The sequence below is a fragment of the Calidris pugnax genome, unplaced genomic scaffold (genome assembly GCF_001431845.1).
Source record: "Calidris pugnax isolate Ruff unplaced genomic scaffold, ASM143184v1 scaffold153, whole genome shotgun sequence".
NCBI lineage: Eukaryota > Metazoa > Chordata > Aves > Charadriiformes > Scolopacidae > Calidris > Calidris pugnax.
In genome coordinates, this window is record NW_015090999.1 from 9,223,466 (window position 1) to 9,248,328 (window position 24,863).

Sequence of the window (24,863 nt, forward strand, 5' to 3'; positions counted from 1 at the left end):
CCACGGGGCAGGGCTGTGCCACAGCCCCCCTCTGCCCGCAGGATGGGGAGCAGCGGGCACTCAGGGTCTTTCTCCGCTCTTTCTGCAGCTCCCGGGTGGTGAAGGAGCTCTGGCTCAGCGCCCTCCTTGGGTAAGCCCTGCCTGGCCGTGCAGCCTGGGCAAGCCCTGCTCACAGCACAGGGGATGCTGCAGGCGTAGCTGTACCATGGGGAAACACCACTCCCCAGCCAGGGAGAGGTGTCCCCACGGCTGCGGGCAGCTCTCCAGCGGGCAGAGAGCCCACCTGTGTCCAGCCAACACCTGCCCAGCCCCAGCCTCACCACCGCCGCTGCTCTGCGCTCCACTGCCGGCCGCTACCCGGCTGCTTGGGGGCAGCTTGGAAGTGCTCCCCGGGCTGGGAAGGGAGGGACAAGGCGGCTTGGGTCTCACACAGCTCTTTCTCGTCCCTTTCCCTGTGCACAGGCCACCAGAAGGAGTGGAGGGGGCCCGAGTGACCCGGCTGCCCTCCATCAAGCTCCTGATGAAGGAGCTGAGACGCCGAAATGCTGTGAGTGTCCCTCCTGTCTCCCCTCTGCCCCCAGAGCCCGCCCCAGCCCAGCATCGGGTGCATGGCTTCTGACCTTCTGGTGTTTTCCCCTTGCCCAGGCGAAGCCACTAGATGCCAGGGGCCTTGAGAAGCTGGTCAAGCGCCAGGCAGAGGTGAGGATGGCTCGGGCTGCAGTCTCGGCCGTCTCCATCTCCCACACACAGCCCGTGGCTGATGCAGCTCCCCCCGGGCCCTTTCTGCTGCGGGGCTGCTCGGTGAGCACGGTGCATTTCTTGCAGGCTGGTCCCAAGCAGCGGCCACCTCCTGTCCCCTCTGGCAGCCAAGGTGGGCTTGGCCACAGGGAAGGTGAGTTTGGAGAACACGGGGACAGGACGGCCCTTCTCCTCTCTGGGGCTGCTGCTGCCCTTCCCGCAGGGCACGTCCATCCCCATCGCTCTGCGGCCGGAGAGAGCTGAGCCCCCAGGACCCCTCCTTCCCAAACAACGCCTCTCCCTTGCTTTCAGTGGTGGGGGACAGCACGGAGAGGGTCCAGGAGCGATTGCCTGGCGCTTCTCCTCTGAGCCTCTTTGCTCTCTTTTCCTTGGCAGCAGGTGGGATTCGCTGGAGGATGTCTCTGCCCTGGCCATTTTCACGGCGAGGGACCTCGGCTGCTGCAGAGGTGCCCAGGCCATCGGGCTCTGGCAGCAGCGGGGCTCTCTTTGGACGGCCCCTGGCAGAAGTCTGCAGCCAGGACGGGACACTGCCCCAGCCCATCCAAGTAAGCATGCCTGGCCATCCCCCTGGCTCCTCCAAAGAGGCGGTGGCCCAAGCAGAGGGCACCCCACGTGGGGCTTGGGGACAAAGCAGGCTCCTCCCCATGTCACCCACTCCTACATCCTGCCCCAGTGTAGAACTGTGGAGGTGTCCATGCTTGCTCCTGCCCTAAGGCAGGTTCACCTGCCCCAAAGCCTGTCTCCAGCCCAATAACTCTCCTCCTCTGTGCCCTGCAGGACCTGCTGGCCCTCCTGCAGGAGCATGGGCCATCCTCGGAGGGGATCTTCCGGCTGGCAGCTGGCGAGCGCGCCTCCCGGGAGCTCAGGGAGGCGCTGGACAGCGGAGCAGAGGTCCACCTTGAAAGCCAGCCTCCACACCTGCTGGCTGTAGTCTTGAAGGTGAGCCCTGCTGACCTGGGTCCCAGCAGCTCCTGGCTCTCTCAATGCCGATGGGCACCTGCGAGAGCAGGAGCCGAAACCCAGCCGCCTGCTCCTGCGGCAGAGTGCCGGGGATGCTGCCTGTGCTCCCGGCGGGAGTGCCCAAAGCCTCACCCGCAGCCCTTGGCATTGCAGGACTTCCTCCGCAAGATCCCCTCCAAGCTCCTGCGCTCAGAGCTCTTTGAGCAGTGGATGGGCGCCCTGCAGGTGACCAGCAGGCAGGAGAAGGTGGCGGCACTGAAAGAGTAAGTGTGGCCAGCAGCCTGCAAAGCGACCGCCTCCTTGAAAAAGCCGTGTTCTCTGCCAGCCACCTCTGGCTGCTGCGGGGCTGGGGTTTGGGGGAAAGTGGCACAGAAAAGCATTTCTCTTCTGGAGCGCTTCCCACAGGCATTGGGGGTTTCTGCATGAAGGGCCTCTTGTCAGAAGGGCAGGGTGGGAGGGAGGTGACTGTCCCTCAGCAAAGGCAGTCCCTCTGCTGCAGAGCAGGCATGGCCAGGGAGCCTTCCCTCGGGTGGGCTTGGGTGAGATCAGCCTGGGCTCCCTGTGTCCACAGCATCTACCTCTTTAACATGGTCTTCCTGTTCCCTCAGGGTGGCGAGCCAGTTGCCCAAAGCCAACTTCCTCCTCCTCAAGGAGTTGTTGTTTGTGCTTCACAAGATCAGCAGAAGCGTGGCCACCAGCAGGATGACAGCTCACAACCTGGCCATCTGCGTGGGGCCAAACCTCCTGAGCCCACCAGAGGAGCACACGCTCCCACTGGAGGCACTGGCGCAGGTGACACAGAAGGTAGGCTGTGTTGACCACCTGCCTACAGCCTTCTGGGCCCAGCCCAGCTTTGCTGCTCAGAGGGTCCTGGCTGCCTCCTCTCTTCAGCAAACGCTGGTGGCTGGGAAGAGCTGCCGGGAAGAGCAGCCCTGTGCAGAGCTGCAGCTTTCTGCACAGAAGCAAGGGTGCGGAGTGGGAGAGGCTGCTTGACCCATTTGGAGCTACCTAGGTGGAAACCAATGGTTTGCTGTCTGCAGGTGACGCAGCTGGTGGAGTTCCTCGTTGAGAACCATGGGGAACTCTTTGAGGAGGAGGAGGTGGCTGACCTTGCCAGGGCATCTGGGGAAGAGTTGCCAACACCTCAGGTGGAGGCGGAAACAGCAGAGGTATGTCAGAGCCACAAACCCACCCAAGGGATCTGCCTTTCAGAGCTGGGGGAGCAATGGGGCAGGTAGGTCCTTGCCACCTGTTAACGGCCACATTGCCATTGCAGGTGCCTTGAGTGGCTCCAGAAGGCAAGCACCAGAGCTCGTCCCAGGAGAAAAGGTACAATGAGCCAGCTTTGGCTAAGAGTAGAATTTGTTTAAGTTTCTCGTGGCTTTACCTGTCTAACAAGATGCTTGAATGGAAAGGTTGCCAGGCTCTTCCCATGAAATCAGGAAGAGAAAACCAACCTGCGAAGAGGCAACAGACGGGCAACCCGAGAGGCAGAAGAGCAAGTTGGAAAGGGAGCTCCCAGGGATGGAGAACTGAGGACATCCAAGCAGGAAAGAAGAACGAGGAGCCCAGGTGTGTAGCAGACTCTGCTGTCCATCTTTCAAAGCTCTGAACATTTTGCTCTGAGTAGCGGAAATAGTTCTGCTCCTGGGGAGATGCCCCCACAGAGATGGCCCCAGGGAGGTAGCAAGCACCTGCCTTTGGGAGAATGTGTACGTCAGGAGGAACATACCAGCCCAGCCTTGGCAGTTTTCATTTTGCACTTCTTGATGCTCTGTTTGCACTGGCTGGTGTTGCCTGAATCCCAAAGACACTGCAAGGAGCTGTGCCAAGAAGCTGTAGACACCAAGACACTGGCACTCCTTAAAAAGCTGACATCTCACCTGAGAGAATTGAAGGAAGAATGAAACAATCAAACCAAAGAATCACTTTCTGACTCTGTCCTTGCAGGTGTCAACTTAGTTTTCCTGCTTGGATTCCCTGGATGAGCTCCAATGCCATGGCCTCAAGGGGCCGCATCGTGCAGCCCCAGCACTACCTTAGAAGAGACGAGGAGAGAAGCACCCCTGCCCTTCTGCTCTGCCCAGCAGATTCCACTCTTGCACCACCATCCTGGTTTGGCCTTGGCTGGCCACTACACCAAACAACAGATGTCCTCTTTAACCTGACCCATCTTGAGCTTTCAAGATGATGATTGCATCACCTGCAGACACCGGGGAAGTCCCAGACTGGTCCCAGTGATGGATGGGAACTGGATTCCCAATCTGCAGTCTGGAATGCACAGATCGGGATCAAAGGCAGACGAATAGACAGAGTCCTCCTCAGATGCCAGCCATTGAAGAAAGAGGGTGAGCCGTCGTCTCTCAACTTTTATACTGAGCATGATGCCAGTGCGATGGAATACTCTGTTGGTCAGGTTTGGGCCACCTCTCCTGTCTGCTTCTCCCCACACATGCCACCCCACTGCGCTCTTCCACTTCCGACCCTCCAACTCTGTGCAGAACAAAGCCAGCTGGCCTTGGTGGTTCTAGCAAGAAGCATAAGCAGGAGCCTCTCTGCAGACCATTCCCTGGTACTCACTAGAAACATCAGACCTTCCCTGCTAGAAGTGCATACTGTCTGAAAAAGATCCTGTTGATTTCAGGCAGTGGCTTGGAAGAGGCTTAGCTGCAAAGTAAAATGCCTGAAAAGAAAATGGGTTCTGTTTTACCTCAAACCAAGAGAACCACTGGGTGGAAGCAGACCAGTACCACCCTCACACCCACCTCAGCCCTTACAGGAGGCTTTGCTGGCTCACTCATCAACTCCGTGAGGAAATGCCCACCAGCTGGCACACCTCCCCAGCTGGGGAGCTGGCACGTGAACTTCGTAGGGAGCGTGTTATGCATCACAGTTTGTGTCATCGAGGAGGAACGTGATAGACAACATTGATGCTGCACAGCATGTTCCATACTGTATAAACCCTCCAGGTTTTATTTACAGCTACTCGTTCTGGGTGGACAGATTCTGAACCAATGGGCTCGATACACAAAGGCAGCACCCATTGCTGGTCTTTGGTGGAGCAAGTCTTGTTAGCATCACACATGTTCAGCTGACCGTCGACCAACACCCCCAGGTCCTTTTCTGCCAGGCAGCTCTCCAGCCACTCTGCCCCAAGCCTGTAGCACTGCAGGGGGTTGGTGTGACCCAAGTGCAGGATCCGGCACTTGGCCTTATTGAAACTCATCCTGTTGGTCTCAGCCCATCGATCCAGCCTGTCCAGATCCCTCTGCAAGGCCTCTCTACTCTCCAGCAGGTCGACACTCCCACCCAGCTTGGTGTCATCTGCGAACTTACTGAGGGTGCACTCGATCCCCTCCTCCAGATCATTGACCAAGATGTTAAAGAATACGGGTCCCCTGGTACAAGGGGAATGGTACAAGACAAGAGGAAATGAGCACAAACTTGAATATAAGAAGTTCCACCTAAACACGAGCAGGAACGTCTTCACTTTGAGGGTGGCAGAGCACTGGAACTGGCTGCCCACAGAGGTGGTGGAGTCTCTGTCTCTGGAGAAGTTCAAAACCCGCCTGGACACGTTCCTGTGCAACCTGCTGTAGGTGGACCTGCTTTGGCAGGGGGGGTTGGACCAGATGATCTCTGGAGGTCCCTTCCAACTCCATGTGATTCTGACCAAAAGCGAAGAACCATAAAGGGCCAAAGAGAGAGAGTCCTCAAATGCTCTCTTATTCTTAGAAATAAAACTCTGGTTGTGAAAAATAAGTTTGGTTTTGTTTATTTTAAAGATAACTGGGTTTGCTGTTTCACATCAGTCGGGAGGAGATTCTGCCTCACACAAAACCAAGCATGACAGAAGCGGTTTTCTGTTGCATGTCCCATGTCTCACTCCCAGGGAGACTGTGGTGAAATATGTGACACTTTGGGCACAGTGCAGTACTATGCGGTTTGTCGATGCTAATCTCTGGGGAGACAGCCAGCTCCCCCAGCCACAGACAAACAGCAGCAGCACCTCAGTCTGTGGTTGAAACGAGTGATTCTCTGGATTGTTGGAGTGTAGAAAAGAGACCAAGCTGCTCACACCTTGGGTTTCCTCCTAAAGTTTGATGGCATCTGGTGATGTCATCTGTCTGGTGACAGATACCTGACAAAACCACTTAAACCAGCAAAGCTATAAGGTTACCAACTCCTGACACGATGAAAGAACATATTGCAAGGGAACAGGACAATTAAAAAGGGAAAAACAACTGCATCTTCTCAAGAAGTTCATTACATCCCAAATGTTTGGCTCTGAGCTCACACTTTGCAGTCTGAAATTTAAAAATACAGATCTCAAACAGGTGGGCACCTCCCTTTAACATCTTGCCCTCGTACATAAACAACACTGGGAAGCAACACAGGCACCGGGTTCAAACCAAGAGCCTGGAAAACAGAAAAGCTTTAGCTACTGAAAAAGAAAACATCTTCAAAGCACATACTGCCCTCCAGCGTACAACTCAGTACTACCGCCAGCAGTTGCAACCTGTATTCAAAACCTGTTTCAAAAATTCAGAGTAATGGGGGGCAGCGATGTCCCAGATAGTGGAGGAACAGGATAAAATCCCAGCACAGGGGAACAGAGTGATGAGACGGCTCAGGCCGGGTCTGGTAGGACCAGCAACGAGCAGAAGCTGCTGGTCTCCAGTCACCTTTCATGGAAAGGATTGTGTGGGTTCCCCGGCACCAGAAGCCCGGAGAGCTTATTAATTAAGGAGGTCCTGCAGCCCTCCTTGTCACAGGCAAAGCACCCCCAGAGCTGGCCCTGCACCCCCACCACAACCAGTCTGTAAGCCAGATAAACCCTTCAAGACAACAGAGATGGACCACAAATGACCGACTGCTTTAACCAGCAGTAACTTCCTCCAAATTAAAGCTTCTTATGAACAAGACGAGTTTGTCACACTCCTGCTGAAGTACTTACCTGTGCAGAGGTCATTTCCTTATTTGAACATTTCTTGACACCCTCTTCAACGGTTCTGCTCTTTTTTTTTTGGAAAAAAATTGGATTAAAAGAAACAAAGTGTGAAAAATGAACTGTTTATCTCTGTGAAACAGCATTATGCTGTGCAGAGATACTACTGCACTACTATAGAATCACTTCTCAGTGTCAGGAAGGTTTTACTCACCAATATATTTTCCTCCTTTGTTTTTTATTTTAGCTTCCCTGTTTAAGAAAAGCAGGTCCTTGAGCAAATTCAGAGCCATGGTGAAAGATTCACTTGGTACACAATCTCTGTTTCCCATTGCAAGTCACATTTGCACTTGCAGAATCTGAACGTTACATTGAAAAAAATTCTTGAGATCATTGTAAGACTGATTTAAAAATTTGTCTTCAATGCAGACTATGGCTTCATAACTATTTTTTTAAGAATTTAGAAATTTTCAGATGAGCTTAGTTACTATTTGCAAAAAATCCAGCACAACCTTTAAAAATGCCAAGTAATAAAAACTTCAGGAGCTAAGTGGATGTCACGTGCTAAATTCTGACAACGGTTACATTGCACACTCAAGAAGAGCATTATTGCTGAAATAGATTCTTTATTTCTGAAACATTCCAAAACAGCAGTATACACAGTTGTAATCAAATATTAAGTCATATGCCATTATAAGAAAGCATTGATTAGTGCAATTGGATTTTGTAAAAGATCTATCAAAAAGATTTATTCGCATTAAAACCTCATTTTCCATAAGCAATTGTTAATAAAACATTACATTTTTATTCTTTGTAATAAAGTACTGAAAACCAACTGTAGTTTTAGAGATCGCTGTATCTTTGTAAGTGCAAGGTGACTTTTGCTGCCATTTGAAATACAAAACACTATGACAATAAATTAACGATTGAACGAACGGTGAAAGACCAACAAAACCATGCTGACCCAGCTGGATGGCAATTTCCAGTGAATGCTACTTGTTTTGTGCTTCTGCAACATAAATATACTGCTTTGTATTGCCAATGGTACCATTTTTGTAAGATATGTTCCTAGCGCTAAAAAAGTACGTTACCCCAAAAATATTATTTATGGCACAGAAAAGTTAAATTATCTCTCTGTTGTTCAAGGTTCAGGCAAGTTTAAATGAACTTAAGTATACAAAATAAAATGTACTGGAAACACTAGAAAAAAATTCAAGCACATATGTAAGTCCCCCCAAATTCAAAATAAAATGCATGATGCCTTTACACCGAATAAATTATCTTCAAATTTCAGTACGGCAAAACTGCTCGGAGAGCATCATCTTCCAGTCCTTTCCAAGGAAATATTCGGGTACTTTGCACATATATAATACTTTCTTCAACTCCAAATGCCAACACTGCCATTGTTAGTCTGATAACAACGCAGCTGTTCAGGTAACTGATTAAGTGCAACATTTAGTATTTGAGAAGATGTTCATTTTTTAAAAATGACATCGCATTATGGATGGTTACATATTAAAATCCCGGGGGAAATAATACTGTATGACCCTCCTTTCCCAAATCATTGTTACCCAGCCAGCTGGGTAATGAAATCCACATTATTTATTTTTCCACTGCTGATGGGCATCCTTCATCAATAGCAGCCGTCCCTCCAGTTCCCATCCCGCATCGTGCTGAGCGACGACAGCGGCTTTGGAGGCTGAAGAAAACTGTATGAAAGGAATGATAAAAAAAAAAAACCACAAAGGAAGTCATATTTCATGTGAAAAAACAAGGCAACACACATAATTTACTTCTGCAGCAACACTGGCTTTGTGGCTTGCTTGGAGACAGAATTATTTCTGGCTCCACACTAACGCAGATGTTAAGATCTAAGGTGAAACTAAGGCCATTTTCAATGAGACCTCATTACTGTCACTGGTCTTAACAAGATAAAAGCTTGGCAAAAAGGAATTTGGTAAATAATTCTTATGATGCATGAGACCCCTCTAAATGGGAAGACTCTAGTTCTTCAGGGCTAAAGGCAATAAAAAACCTATTTTTGTCACTATGGACAGCAGACATATTCCCATATGGAAGGAGAGCAGGGATCTAACAGGAAATAGTCTCCAAAAAGTTGCTGTGCTCAGCATACCTGCCAAAAAAATAGCACTTTATAAAACCGCTATGCACTAACAGCAAAATTTTGGCATCTTATCGATTGAAGAATTCTAGCAAGTCCTGATCCAGGCCCTCTTATCCAGACACATGACAACGTGTTTCCAACCCACAGCTGAAGTCAGAGAAGTCAGCCCCAGCACCATCACTCCTGTAGGGAACTCGATGTCCTCCAGGCTACCACCCTCACACCCTGGCTGTGTCTCTCACTAATCAATGAGGACTCACTATAAAATGCTTGTTGACCATAGAATCATAGAATGGTTGGAGTTGGAAGGGAGCTTAAAGATCATCCGGCTCCAACCTCCCTGCCATGGGCAGGGACACCTCCCACTAGAGCAGGTTGCTCAAAGCCCCATCCAGCCTGGCCTTGAACACCTCCAGGGATGGGGCATCCACAGCTTCTCTGGGCAACCTGTTCCAGAGCCTCACCTTGACCATCTTCCAAACCCTTCAGGTACTACCAAGCTAACCGTTTCAAGTAAGAGTACAAAAAGGAAAAACAACCATCTAACTCAATGTCTGACCACCAACTCGCTCGGTATGAGGCATGCTATCTCTAATTTGCCACAACCGTATTTTAGTTAGACCAGAATTTGCTGAAAACAGTGTCTCAGTTCTGTGAAACTGTTTCTTATAAAGCCAGGTCTCAGGCCTTGTTCTCACACTCCTCTGCCTTCTTCAATGAGCTACTGATGCCTCCTCTCCCTTCCAAATGCCCTTGCCTGGAAAAAGGCAGAGGTACGCTGTCAGTAAGTTAAAGGCAGCCACCACAGCAGCTTCTCACCTCTCTGCTATTTTAGTGGCAAAAACATTGCACTTAAGTAAAAAAAGTCAGTTAAACTTAGATTCAGCCAAGCTGCTTTTGTGCAGCTCCACCTCGTTGCAGGATCACTTATCTTTGATAAAAATCCAGTTACTTAAGTCACAAAACACAACCTGCCTCCAATGCTTCCTGCAACTGCTGCTTTCATATTTTTTTTCCAGAAAGAAAAAGAGGAAAGTATGTTAAACAACCTTCAAGAAAAAATGAAGAGGGCAAAAGTAAAGAATGATTAACTAAGTTGAAAATAACTGTAAGAATACTGTTATGTGTCCAGAACTGAATCTCTGCTACAGGGCAGTGAACTGGTTATCTTGGCTGTTATAATTTTATTTTACACATTACCAAAAGCACTCCTTCATCCTGTGTTTGATCCTGTACAGTAAGTACTGAAGTTCCCTAATGCAGGCCTTAATATAAATTGTCTAACAACCTATTTTAATTATCTAATATATCAATAACTTGGCTACCTAACAGTCTGGCCACAGGTATGAAGACACAGCTTTGCTTTCAGCGTGCACTTCTCTTTGAACGTCTGATTTATTTAAAAACCAAAAGAACTGTTCCACTTTTAATCAATCATGACTAAAAATACTCTTCAATTTTCAGTATACTGGAAGAAGCTAGACTCCTGTATTGATAATGAGAAATACCATTCCTTAGAAATGACCACAGTGACAAAAATCAATAGTGAGAATGATGATTCAGCCTCTGATGGCTGAATTCCTTACAAGAAAATTCCATATGACCTGATACTGCCCTTATTTTCCACATAAAATGAAATGAGGGTCTTAAAGAACTGTAGGCTGAGCTCCATTCTGCCTGTGTTTTTAGAGTCCTATCAACTTGTCATTCCCACAGTGCAAAGACCCTCCATCTTCAAGGACCATTGGTCTGGCTCTATGGCAACACGTGATGCTGCTAAGGTACATCTGAAGATAAGACGACAAAAGTCCAGACCTTCTGGACTATAAATGTCTTTGTTACTGATTTGAATCAGCTTCTAATAAAAACAATGTTGAACGTACAGTGTCTCACTCTCCCACTGAAACCTCTTAATTTTATTTTTCCTTAATATTGTCTGTTATACAAAAAGTTAAAATATAGCAAGGGACTGGTCTTCATGGCCCAGAAAGTCTCCTTTTCACATGTTGCTATGAAAGATTTAAGATCTCTGCAGAAGAACACAAAGTGGAGGTAAGGAAAAAAGAAAAAAAGAAAGAAACCCCTCTACTATAAAGAACTCTAACCGAGAGAGTTCCAGCAGAGAGCAAAGGAGGTTATAATAGAAATCTCATGGTACAGTCTTCATCAAAGAAGAAACCTGACGGCTCTTCATCAAAGTTTCACCACAGTTGGTCAAAATCTTGTCAGTCATATTGGTGTAATCCCTGAGTAACTCAACCAAAAAGAGAATGAGAGCAATTGAACTTATTCTGGATCTAGCCAGTATCTAGTGAAAAGTATAAAAACGGTGAGAGCTAAACAGTTCATCCAACAGAAAACCAGGTGGTCACACAGCAGGCCCTCACTAGAGGAGGGACGTGTGTGAGGGGAAGAAATAGTTGGAAGAGTTGACGCAAGCAGATAGAATTTTCTCTTTGAGAAACTTCATCACCTATTAATCACAGAACATACAGCTAAGAGTTTAACTCCCAGCTGTGATAAGGTGATTAAAACACAGCCTTTTTCCTCAAACTTATTTTATTGCTTGCCCTGAAAAAAAATAATTCTCTTTTGGAGATTAAATTCTCTTGGAAAAATGCATTTGCTTAACAGTGTAGCTCATTGCAAGTAGGTGATACTCCAGGATTCCCTGTTTGCCTATTGTCTCCCAGCTGGCATTTAAAAGATTCTGGTTCAACTAGCAGAAATATCCAGGATATTTCCTTCTTCACAATGTCATAATGTCACAAGTTGCATTTTTAGAGTCTACAGTATTTACAGTAGAGTATTACAGTCTACAGAATTTACAAAGACAGGGATGCAACTCTTTCTATTTGAGTACTCTAAGATTTGTGCATCCCATGACATTGAAATAGCAGTTGGCACAAGTCTAGAAGAACGCAAGCCACATATGTTAATGATAGGAGGTTTCCATTTGGTTTGATTTCTGATTGATGGGCGGCAATCTATTCTTACTTATATGTGATTACTTTCTATCAATTATCATAGTTTACTAGGAACCAGCACCAAGCATTGTCCATCACTGTTTCTGGAACGAAATCTTCACCCATTCAGTGACTGAGCACTGGGAGCTAGAAACCCTTCTGTTTTACGGCCCAGCTTCATCTTCAAGAGGAAAAAAACCAAACCCACAATCTAACCCAAAGCCACCCACACTGGGAAGGAGGACTGTTTAACACTTACCTTCGAACTGGCTGTGCAATTTTACTTCTGGGTATGCCACTCCCATTGATGGCCAGCGATGGTCTTGGAAGAGCACTGCGCCCTACAATCCCTTGACTGGCAGTCTTGTTTGGCATTGGGATCCCAGTGTTGGAATAAAACTGGGAGCTGTTGGACACTGGAATACTACTGCTGCTGCTGCTGCTGCTGCTGCTGCTACTACCACCACCACCTTGTACAGTTGGGCTTACGTAGGCAGTAGCTTTGAGAGGCTGTCTGACAGACACTGGAAATTGTCCCACACTGTGAACTCTGTGTTGAAGCTGTCCTGGTGATGGAACTGTAAAGAGTGGTAGAAAAGTGACAAGGTCAGTATGCAACAGCTGAGGCCAGGCAGTAATGCTGATTTTCAGATAGATCTGAATAGGGATAAAACATGTCACTATACAACGTACTTCCTAATTATAAATTGCTGAAAAGGACCCTTGGATCCAATTCTGCATCCAGAAATACTGCATTGAACCAAAATACCCTGTTCTATCCCCATCCCCAACAAAAATCCCACCTCATATTATTCCTTTTTTCTCTCCTCAAAGAGGTTTCGTCAGCCATTACAAGCTTCCAACTATATAATTAGAGTTTTATATAATTTTATAATTCCAACTATATAATTAGAGTTTTAAAGAGGAGAAATTCATGAAAGTATAAATTAATTGCTGTTAGATCATTTAGATTTCTGTAAGGTTGCTTGCAATAACCACATCTTGTTTAAGGAACACTGCATTAAAGCATTATAAAATATCACAGAAGTCGAAGCTTAATGTATAGAAACAATAAAAAGGCTATACAAGGGTCCTGAATATGACAGCATATTCAAAGGCTGATGTTATGTAAACTATTATTTTACATCAATGCTATGGTTCTTAGAATCTATATATAGAGAGATAGATATTATTTTCTACACAATCCTGCCCCCTGGTGTACATGAGACATGCATCTGTTTCAGAGTCCACATATCAAAAGCAAACTGTTAAAACCCTGAAGCACATAAACTAACGTGCCACATACAGGCCAATCCTTTTTCAAGTCTTTGAAAAGGGGCACCTTAAAATCATTTAAAGACACAGGAGAAAACACGGATGTGTAGAGTGCGTTTAACTTACTTAAACAATACTGGCAATATGGAACTCCGACCATAACACAGCTCCTTAAATACCCCAGCAAAAACACAGATGTGTAGAGTGTGTTCAACTTACTTAACAATACTGGCAATATGGAACTCTGACCATAACACAGCTCCTTAAATACCCCAGCACAGCCACTTATTAGAATTGTTTTTCAAAAAATTATTTCAGAAAAATCACATCTTTTACACACATACATACACATACATAAACACACAGAGAAATATATATTTCTAAAATAGTAAATTAAATTAAACTCTCAATGCACTACCATGCAATATCAATTGGGAACCTCACCAACTACTTCCATTCTCCCATTCAAACAGGACAAAAATAAAACAAAATAAATCCAGCAGTCAAGTGCATTTTCCAGAAGAGATGCAATTTAATAGTTTTGAAGACATTTGTAAATTCTGCTCCAATTTGAAAGAAAACATCCAACGGAAAAGGTTTTGCCAACTTCTCCCTCCAAAACCTCACAGGAGATGGGAAGCGTAAGTTAAATCCTTTCTCCTCTCTGTGTCCAATGAAATCCACTGTTTCCATTTTTTATCTTAAAGTTAAATCCTTTCTCCTGCCTGTGTCCAATGAAATCCACTGTTTCCATTTTTTCTCAGAGTATCTCAACCACTGTGCTAGAAAAGATGGGTTTGATCTTGATTGATTTTGTTCATGTTCTACATTAATAATTCAATATCCGCTAGATCAATACTCCCTTCATGCCCCCATCAAGAAGTCACCTTAATTAAACTAATTAGTCATTTTAATTCCCCCACTCAACAAGGATATTATACTTGAGGATATAACCCTGTTTACCACATGTGCTTGGAAGCAAGTGGCTCCGTTTCAGCAGGAGAGAGGTTATGTATTTTAAGATAGCATTTATACAGTGCACTGTAAAATCAGCATTGTATAAACTACCAAGAAAAGCAGTTTTCAATTCTAGTTTCAAAAGTAAAGATGTAAGCTTATATGAATTAATTGTATTATTGGTGCTTCTACATTACTACACTAGTAATGTAATTGGGGCAACGAAGCTGGTGAGGGGGCTGGAAAACAAATCGTATGAGGAGCGGCTGAAGGAGCTGGGACTGTTTAGTATGAGGAAGAGAAGGCTGAGGGGAGACCTCATCACTCTCTACAACTTCATGAAAGGACACTGTAGAGAGGTTGGGGCTCGTCTCTTCTCACAGGTAATTAGTGACAGAACGAGAGGGAATGGCTTCAAGCTCCAACAGGGTAGGTTTAGATTGAACATTAGGAAAGAATTTTTCACCAAAAGAGTGATAGGGCATTGGAACAGGCTGCCCAGGGAGGGGGGGGAGTCACCATCCCTGGATGTGTTTAAGGGACGTTTAGATGCAGTGCTAAGGGACATGGTGTAGGGGAGGACTTTGTAGAGTAGGGTAGATGGTTGGACTCGATGATCCCAAGGGTCTCTTCCAACCTAGACGATTCTATGATTCTATGATTCTAATAATTATTTTATATTTAAAGTTGGCACAAAATGAATGGGCAAAGAAGAAAAAAAAAAAAAAAAAGATGATGAAACTCTCAATAGTGCATAACAAGATCAGCAGAATCTGCTTTCCAAAATAGAAACTTTGAAAATCCTGAGCTATATTAAAATCTGGTGCAAAAGGAACACAGTCTGCTTTTAATTTTTCATAAAGCTGAGGATCAGTGGCTGGGGCACGTATTTTACCGCTCCATCGATTCCTTGCGCGCAGCCAAAGAACACAGGTACTTACTACACGACTGCATCCTTGCGATCCCGTTACTCGCTCCGTGCAGGTTGGAGTCAAAGCTCTGACTGTTCCTCACAGTGACCGGAGAACCAGCAAAGCCAGGGTTACTGCTAATGGTGGGGGTACTTGGCATCCGAGCGAGGTTAGGCATGCTTCTTCGAAGTTTGTCTGAAGCAAAAAGAAGACAACATCCAGAGTCATGTCAGAGTTGCCAACAAACGCCAGCAGCCCCTGAACAACTTCTGTAGAAAAATCAAAATGGAAGCAGATTACTTCAACACAAAGAACGGGTGTGCTCTGCAGGAAGAATAGGAACACATTATTGACAGCCTGCTAATTGAACCCTTCCGACTCTCGTCACAATTAATCACAAATGATTTTAAAGGCACCAATAGGGAGTACATTTTCAGAATCACAAGGATTTAAACACTAAAATGTCATAATAAGGATGAGTTTCACATAATTGTGTAAAGTAGGTCAGATGAATCATGCCCTAAATGTGCCTGTTTCTTTGCCATGAATACAAAGCGAGGCTGCAGCGACAAAGTCGGGCACAGCTACCTACACTGTGGCTGTCTAAAGACAGGCGAGATGAATCCATCCCGAGTGCCTAAAGTCTTGCTTTCAGGCACCAATGAGATGCTAAAAAAATTTCCATTCAGTGCCAAACCTTATTAGCATGTTAGGTTTCTGCAGGTAGCCATGCACAAAACCTGCTAAGACTTGATGTCGGGCATTGGAACAGGCTGCCCAGGGAGGTGGTTGAGTCACCATCCCTGGCTGTGTTTAAGAACTGTTTAGATGTGGTGTTGGGGGATATGGTGTAGGGGAGAACTTTAGAGTAGGGTAGATGGTTGGACTCGATGATCCCGAGGGTCTCTTCCAGCCTAGATGATTCTGTGATTCTGTCATTCAGTTGCCTGGAGCCCTGGGTTGACGTGATTTTCGTATCTGGTGGTTCTCTCTCCACAGGCACTTGTGATGCCAGATGTGGGGGACATTTTCAGAACAGGCCTGTAGGGCCTTTCACAAAAAGAAAGCTGCAAATGCCCCAAATGTTTCTGGGGCAGGTTCAACAGCTAAGGCAAGTGTTTAAGAGGTCAGAAGATGCAACCTCACTCACGCTAGTTGATTTGGAGAGAGAGAAGCTGAAACCAAGTCTGACATCTCAAGAAGACTTCTCAACCACAACAGCGTTAGGTAATGAAAGGTGAAGCTCTTTTGGTCTCTTCTGTCACAGGGTCAATGGGAGATGACTCAATTCTGTATAATCAGAAGAGACTGGCGGGGGCAGAAAAGCACACACTGAATGACCTGGTCTGAACTGCCTCCTGTGACATGATAGACTTCAGAAAAGCACCGCTGTGGGGAAACAATGAGTTATTCATTAAATTGTCACTGACAACACCAGTAACGCTGGCCTCTTGTCCAGGCCCAGGAGTACACGTGCTGTGCCCTGCTGAGGTGGCAATGTTTCTCCTGGTACCACCATCAGCGCGGAGGCCACCAGCTCCTGTCCCTGCCGTAGGTTCCAGCACCTGGTAGATGTCTGCCTCCAGTTCTTACACTGCAGCAGACAGCAGGGGTATGCTTGTCTTCTAACTGGCAGCTCCAACTACTCTCTCCAACGGCAAGCAGGGCATTTCAAGATTGATACTCTGGATTTATGCACAGGAACAACACATCACGCAGCTTGGAACTGCTGGTTTGGGTCGACCTCCTAGCTCACACAGGGCAAGTTCAGTCCACAGAAACAACAAATTGACTTAGGAACCCCTGTTTATCAGTCCACATAAATATATAACCTAATCAGCACCATCACGAGCTCCTCTAATCCCTAAAGCTGCTAACAGCTGACACGTAATAAGAAGTGACAGTACAGTTCTATCTATACAAGGTATTAGTAGTCACTAACAGTAACTTCAATACATGTGATGCCTATGTACCTCCAGTGAACTGAGTCACAGCAAGGCTACCACTCCAGCTGCTTTTTATGACTGGTCTTCATGGTATGAACTGGTAGAGAATCAAGCAAATAGTCAAAAACATCCCTGTACTTCAAAGAAAGAGAGAGAGAAAATCTATTGCTGTCTAGAAATAGTTTAAATATTCCTGTGAATTAAATACACTACATTTTCCTATTTTCAAAATCAAACGGTAGGTATGAGAGTAAGATAGGGAGGAGTTCAGTGCAGGAAAAGGAATTGTGAGGTTTAGAATTCCTGGACACTAGAGTACAGTCAAATCCTAATAAAGAACCAATTTAAGGGTAATCCTTCATTCAAAGAGTTATGAGTTGTTGTGCATCAGTGACTCAGCACTAACACTGGCAGGCTGAAACTGTCAGTGGGACAGCAGCAAACATTAGCAAAGGAATTACCACAGTTTGGGCAGGTGGTAAGTATTAACAACACTGATACAATAATGATAAAACAGTTATCAGGCTTCCAAAGCTGTCCCAGGGATGCAAACAATACAGCTACTATACTTCCCTATTTCTGAAATACCATCATTTCACAAACTGGAAAGGGAACTCCCTTCTTATGATGCAATCCTTGGCCCGGAGTGGCAGAAAATTCATGAATATGGGATGCCTGCAGCTACTAATAATTTTGGAGCCCTAGCCTACCCTTTTAAATCCTAGGTCCTGAAATCCTAGGTCAACATTACAGCACTTGGCAAGGAAAGGTTTAAGCAGTAGGATGGTGGTAGAGAAGATGGTACTGCATAAATTAGCTTTTCTAATACTATCTATATGTCACGTTGTATAAGCAGAATTCCTTGGTCTCTACGTGCTCTTCCACTCGGGGACTGCCTCAGCCACCACAGGCATGATCTATCTATGCCTTGAATTGTCCAGCAGACGCAGCTACGACAGCAGGAAAAGTAGGTACAGAGGTAGCTTGGATTTCCTCCATGTTGTGGGTGGCCACGTCTTTTGCCTCCTGTTCAATTTAGTCCCTTCTGGTTCCAGCAGACTGCTCTGCTGCTGATTCATTCAGTCCTCAGGCAGCAGATTCCTGCTGCACCTGCAAATTCTCATCCATCGAGCATCTGCGTTACTTCTTTGATGGGTCCTTGTGTCTGCTGAGACAAATGGCCCTGCAAAGCAATGAAAATAGCAGGTCAGTTTTGTGTTTGGGGAAAATCCAGAACTGTTTGTCTCGATGACATTCTGCAGCTTTCATCTCCTTGGATGATGCATTCTCTTTCATCTCTTCCTTCAAGTTTGTTCTGTCACCTGTTCCCCTCCTAAGAACAGCGGAAAGAGTCTTACAGACCTTTTGTTTGTAAATGAAATGCTGGCTCTTGTGAGTTGATATATGGAAGCAGAAGGTGGGAGTTACATGACTTTAATATTATTTCAGGCCGCTGAGACTTGACCAGATACAAACTCGATGGAAATATGAGAAGAAAAGAAAAATACTTTTCCAAGCTGCCAGTAACAAACCTTCCCTTTCTAGAGCTCTTTGCTCTCCTAAGATTGATGAGAAAATTAACAGAGAGGAGAAGTGAAGGAGTAGAGCTGAGATGTATTTTCAGATGAGAAGTAATTTGCCCAAATAGTCCTGTTTATGATGAATGATGAAATTTGTGACGGTACCTGCTACCTCTTCTGCACTAATCTGGTTTAGTGGCAAGCCTAAAAAATTATCAGTTGTTTAGAGCTCGTTTTGTTAGGAAGATGTCAATATTAACACCAGCGAGGAACTCCAAAGGACCTGCACCTTCACGGCATCCATAGCTATTGTGAGCCACTATTGAGTCTCAACTGTAATCTAGGCCAAAACAAACACGAGGTTTAAGTAGGATGCAGCCATATAAAGCATCACAGATGTACCTTTGCCTTTCCCAGCCTTCTTTGAGATGTAACTGCATGACCTACAGACACTATATATTGAGATGCTTGAAAGCGTGAAGAAAATGCAAGGATAGGTCATGCAAGGGAGTTAATGATCAGTTCCTGGGTATTACTGCCTTCTCAGAATAGTTCATGCATATACACATGTCCTTGTCACTTCATGAATGTTCTTCAGGTGGCATATGTTGCTCTCGTTTCACGTATCTGCAGAATGATGTACCAAAAAAATCACTCACTGCAAGTTTTCACTTTCTGCCTTCCATGGCATCCGTGCTGAATTGCCTGTTGCTTTCAGCACAAGAAAAACTGGGCACTGTGAAATACAGGGTCCTCTGCTGTCAACTGACAATGTGCATGAAAAGACCACCCTATTGCACAGATCATATGCACTACTGGTGAGAAAAAGGTCAAAAATACAGGCAAAGTGTCCCTTATTTTGTCAAACATTCCACAAAATTACAGTAAAGACAGCAGTTTGCCTTGTACCCAGCTACTTTAGTTCTGATTTTTATTCCGGGAAGTTCTTCCCTCAGTGCCATTTCTTCACTGAAGTCAGCGTGGGATTGGTGGCCCAGCTTCTTTCTGGCAGGACACCAAACAGGCAGCACCTGCTTTCTCCCTTCTGGCCCCAACACTGCTGGTGGCTGCCCCAGTTCCACCACTTGTCTTCAGTTTTTTTTCCCCTTCCCTGACCTAATACTATCACCAGCAGAAGATGAATGCCCATGTAGCACGCAAAGAGACACTGCCCTCAGAGCAAAGCTGCCACAGAAGAGGTACACTCTTGGTGGGTTGCCAGAGTAGGAGTTCTGTAGCAGTTCTTGATAAATATCATCTTCTCTCTGCCAAAACACCTCACCCAGTGAGGGTGTCCTTGCAAGGAGAGCTGATGTCGACTCTACAGTGAAGTGCCTTAAAACACATTTATTCGTTCATTGCTATTCTCTGCAAGCGTTGCCAAGGTTTGATTAGAACAAAAGGACTTAAAAGCCTCACCATCATTAAGGAATGTGATAAAATGTATCTTATTTATTAGTGTCTCAGAGAAATCTATACCACCATTTAGCAGTTTCTTATGCATATTTAAATCCTTCACACAAACCCTGCAGGTTCAGCTCTGCCTTACCTGCACTGTATGCACAAACAAGTTGGGGGAGAACCACAAGGAAAAAATCTGTGCTTTTCTATTTTAAATATTATGTTCTATATTCTTTGAAGACCTGAGTTCAGTATCTGCATTACATTTGTTACGATAATGACATTCATGACTTCCCAAATACAGCAGGGTCTAGTTAGAGGTCTGTGGAATCATCAGTTCCTACAACAGAGATATCCCTGCGTAAAAATACAAATAGAGATTAAGAGCTAAAAGCAAGTCTTTAAGTTAAGTAAGAGACAGCATTCTTCATGATTGTCAATACCGACATTTTGCCAACGTTGAACACTTCCATTTTATTCAGAATTATTACTTCATCTCACCCTGGCTTCAAGGCATATGTCTCCCTCCACAGACACTTACAGCAAATTAAGGATTTTTTCCCTATCCTTCCATGACTTCTTGCTACTGATTGCTATTCTCAACATAACTTCAAAGGTGACAAAACAAGATTTTTTCCTCCTTTTCTTTAATGAAGCCTGCAACCATTCCCTACAGTGAACTCCCCCCTCCTTACTGAACAAGAGAGATTATGAGCAGAAAAAACACTCCGTAAATCATTGAGAACAGACATTTTCCCACCTCTCTGAACACATAAATCAATGTTAAGTCTATACTGAACTAGTATCTAAGATGGGGAAGCCAAACAGGGGGGAACTCAAGTACCTCATACAGCCCTTAAATGCTTATATGTGGGCAGCTGAATGAGGCCTTTCATACACACATGGACACCCACATCTTAGCATCTAAACATAAGCTCTCCTCATCGGGTGACCAATATTATACTCTTAAAAGAATTATAATTAATTATCCTCTTTCTCATTTGCCTTGGTAAACTGTAACAGTGTGGAAACACACTGTCCATCAGACTGAGCTTCCAACAAATTCTTATTTTGCAGTCTACCTCCATTTCAATGTGTAGGAGTTCTCGAAAGACAATGAAATCGTTGCCAAGATGATGAGAAGCGCCGATGAGATGTTGTCAAAATACTACTCAGACATACTCGATACAGTGAAAACTTCACTCCTTGTCTGCCAACAGAACAGAGCCAAAGCAAAACGCTTCTCACCATCAGCATTTGACACTTATGTGGATCAGGGCTGCATGAGTCAGAGGTTGAAGGTGCAGAAGGTGAAGAGATTAATTCCACCCTAAAGATAGTGGTACTGGCTATTATAGGACTGTCTGCCACCCCAGCAAATGGGTAAGTGAAGTCGCGTGTGTCCATCTTCTGAGCAACACCAAACAGATTATCCACTACATAGTTCTTGAGAAAAAAGGCAACTTAGTGGTAAAATCAGTGGCCTTTTACATGTATACACCTCCTAGTTAATAAACTAGGAGTCTAGTATTTTTAGTGCTCTGTAAGTACTTTCTGAGGTTTCCATGTGGGAATCCAACGCTTAAGGTCCACTGACACAGAACGTGAAAAAATAACTGAAAAAGCACTTGGGGACCATATAAAAAGATTGCAGCACCACATCCTGCCCTAATCCCCAAATCAAAAATGCCCCATTAACCTTCCTTTTATCTCCCCAACATTCCTCAAGCCCATCAGTGCTGTCCCATCCCTGTACCTCCCTGGCAAGAAAAATAACATTGAAATTAATTTGGCACATATGCTGTACCAACAAACACCCACGTCGCTTTACCCTCTGTCAACCTCAGCCTTCTTTACATACTGCCACTTGTCGCTTATACTTCCACGTCATGTCTTACTTTGAACACAAGTGCTTTTGGCACCAACCTGTCGTGTCTTATTTGTCAGGAAAGCAACATGCATACCTGTGGCGCTCTATAAATAGCAACTGTTTTGAAGAACACATTTATTTTCTTGCCCAAGGGTGAGCTGTAACCTGTAATGCTACAAACAAGGCTCTTGACAGAAAACTGACTGTTTCGAATTAGCTTGGGGAAAAGACTGAAGGAATAGGAAAGCACGATGCAGCAGGAGGAAGACAATTGTGATCATAATAAGGAATGAAAGCAAGGTAACAGCGACAACAGAGGCAAACTTAAGCCTTGAGTAACCATCGAGAGACAAATCTCCCAGGGACTCTGGAATATATCTCAAATGCAGAGCAAAAATCAGCAATAGCTCAGGATAGTTTGGGAGTGACATTATCTCCCCCTGCTTTTAAAAGTCTGCCCTACCAGACCTGGAACAGGAGCAGGGTGTTGACCCCTACCATAAGCACTAATCGTGGAGTCACAGCGTTTATGTCTTAACAGCAAAGTCAGGAATAAGAAAGAGAATGAACATATGAAAAGCCTATTTTGTATTTTACTGTATCCACAATGGACATGCATAGGTCAAGCCCGAAAGCCTGATCAGTTCTTCTAACCAACTGTTAGCTTCCCCAAAGATGTTTTTCTTCCCTTTTTCTTCTTTCTTCACTTGTGGTCACCTTCGCAGCACTTTAAAACAGACTAAAGCAACAACAACTTTCATGACCAGGTCACAAATGACATTTTGGAGCAAATTACTCAACAATAACATTACCTCAATCGTTTGCACAGGCTTAAATTGCTTGTCACAACTCACAGAGTGATCTAGCTGTCAGACACTAAACATGCTTCACTCTCAATCTTTAAAATGGCATCGCTGCTTTGCACAGAGAAAAGACCACTTCTCAGAAAGGCATGCAACCCACCTCCATTAACCCTATTTGGTTGCTGCTCTGGAGTTTGGGCTTGAGGAGAGTAGTAGGGCTGCTGATAAGTATTTGAAGGGAAGTGTGGGGAGGTAGGGCTCCTCCTGCAGTCCCGGATACTGGAGAAAGTCTGTGAGTGAGGAATCCCTTTCTGGAAGGGGGAGCAGCGAGTCAGCCGCGGCTGGGGAGGCGGGAGGGGGTCAAACTCTTCCTCGTCCTCAAGACTGTAGCGATCGTAGTCCTGGTCACTGCACACCCCCTTCTTCCCTGCATGCAGAGAGGCGTTGGAACTGTGCCTTGACACAGATGCTGAAGTTGAAGCATAATCTTGCCTAAGACCTGTAAATTCCAAGGAGAGAATGACTTGGCTTCTGCAAAGTGAATAACCTTTAACATGCACTTCAATGTTGAAAACTGAGCAGGTAAGTAGACATAGTTTTACAGCAAAAATTGGATTTACAACATCATGAGGCTGAAGATCTAAAGTCAGATTCATTGGATCTAACTTTTGATGTCTACCTTTCAGGCATCTAAGCCTGAATTATTTCCCTAGAGATCCCTTTTTAATAAAAAATAAAAAAAAAGAACACAGGCATCTCCAAAATGCAGTATCTGTGAGATGTCTCAGATACTTCTCAACATAAGATGAATTGCCTTCAGGAGGCACCTATTTCTCTGTCAACAGAAAGACTACTAGAGTATTAAGTATTTAACTTTTAAACGCTTGATTAGAGGAATTAACACTCAGTCTATTGGTTCATTGAGTTATAACTTATCATAGAATGAGCATATAAATGAGCATTCATTTATCATAGTTTATCATAGAATGGTTAGAAGGGACCTTAAAGATCATCGAGTTCCAACCCCCCTGCGTGCGCCGGGACACCTCCCACTAGAGCAGGTTGCTCAAAGCCCCATCCAGCCTGGCCTTGAACACCTCCAGGGATGGGGCATCCACAGCTTCTCTGGGCAACCTATTCCAGTGCCTCACCACCCTCGCAGTAAAGAATTTCTTCCTAATATCTAATCTAAATTTCCCTTCTTTCAGTTTAAAACCATTACCCCTTGTCCTATCACTGCATTCCCTGATAAACAGTCCATCTCCCCTGCAGGCCCCCTTCAGGTACTGGAAGGCTGCTGTAAGGTCTCCCCAGAGCCTTCTCTTCCCCAGGCTTATATTTATATTTATGCAATGAAAACGCTGACAGTGACATTTCCTAAACTTGTAACACATGTAAATACTCTAGCTCTCCAGCCTCCCTGGACCAGAATTCATTCCTGCTAGCAGCCAGTCTCAAGGACAAGGCTTAGTGGCATGCATTTTAGACAGGCACACATCCTGCCACCCCCTTCTCAGAACACCAGGTTTTTTTACAAAAAGCCCTCAGCTTTGACAGATGTCTTTGCTACCATAATGAAAAGTTCTTAATATGCTTCCCCCCTCCCTCTCGAGTGGGAGTTTCTATTCGTGGCTGTGAAGACAGCTTGCCTCCACACACGTATAATACCACCACTTTCCACGGGATTAAGTGGACAATAACTGTCACATGCTCAAACATTTGGTACCAGCTGCTATTACAAGGATGAGATACAACCATTGCACCTCACATAGATTAGAAGAAAAACAGTGGTTTTCTTCCCAGTTTACCTGATTCCTTAAAGAGCTAAGCATGTGAAGTCTTCTTTTAAAACCTCACTCTGAAGGAGACAAGGGCAGCTGTCATTTAAGTAATGCAATCCTTTGTGTCTGATAGGCATAATTCGCATTTTAAACAAAAATTCTTATCACTTTCACATAATATCTGAATTTTTCTGAGCTGTGACCGCACACATTTGCCAGCTGAGAATTCAGCTATACTGGAAAGTCTCACACTTGCTAATTTCTGCGCTGAACATAATAAGTGCTACCAGATGCTCAGGAAGTTCAACTGCTGACAAGTGATCACTCCAGCCTGCTCACTCTTGTTGCTGCAGCCAGAACTCATGTCTAACTACTTCTTCACATTTTTTCTCTATTTCATTCACAGCCACTTATTAGCTGGCATTTTCTTTCAGTCAGCATCTCTGAATTTCTCTTATTTTTCATCTCATCGTTTCCTCCTTGATGTCTCACTTGGCACTAATAGGAAGTGAGAAAGATACTGCACTTACTCTCTGAGTGACTTCCAAGTCAAATGCCTTTTATTTATGAATAAAGACATTTTCCCAAAATTACTATCAAGCCAAACTATAATCTATGTCAAACAAACTTTCGGGCCCAGA

The 24,863-nt window shown here is 45.1% G+C and overlaps 1 protein-coding gene across 1 annotated transcript in view; it reads right to left on the reverse strand.

The window, feature by feature from the left end:
* Positions 1-7,276: 7,276 nt before the first annotated feature.
* Positions 7,277-24,863, reverse strand: part of SLAIN1 (SLAIN motif family member 1) — a 60,159-nt gene continuing 42,572 nt past the window's right edge. The window contains exons 4-6 of the mRNA XM_014955515.1: positions 14,932-15,096; positions 12,018-12,336; positions 7,277-8,376 (exon numbers count right to left, since the gene is read on the reverse strand). Coding sequence (XP_014811001.1) covers positions 8,301-8,376; positions 12,018-12,336; positions 14,932-15,096 — 560 coding nt within the window. The 3' untranslated portion in view covers positions 7,277-8,300. The remainder of the gene's footprint in view (positions 8,377-12,017; positions 12,337-14,931; positions 15,097-24,863) is intronic.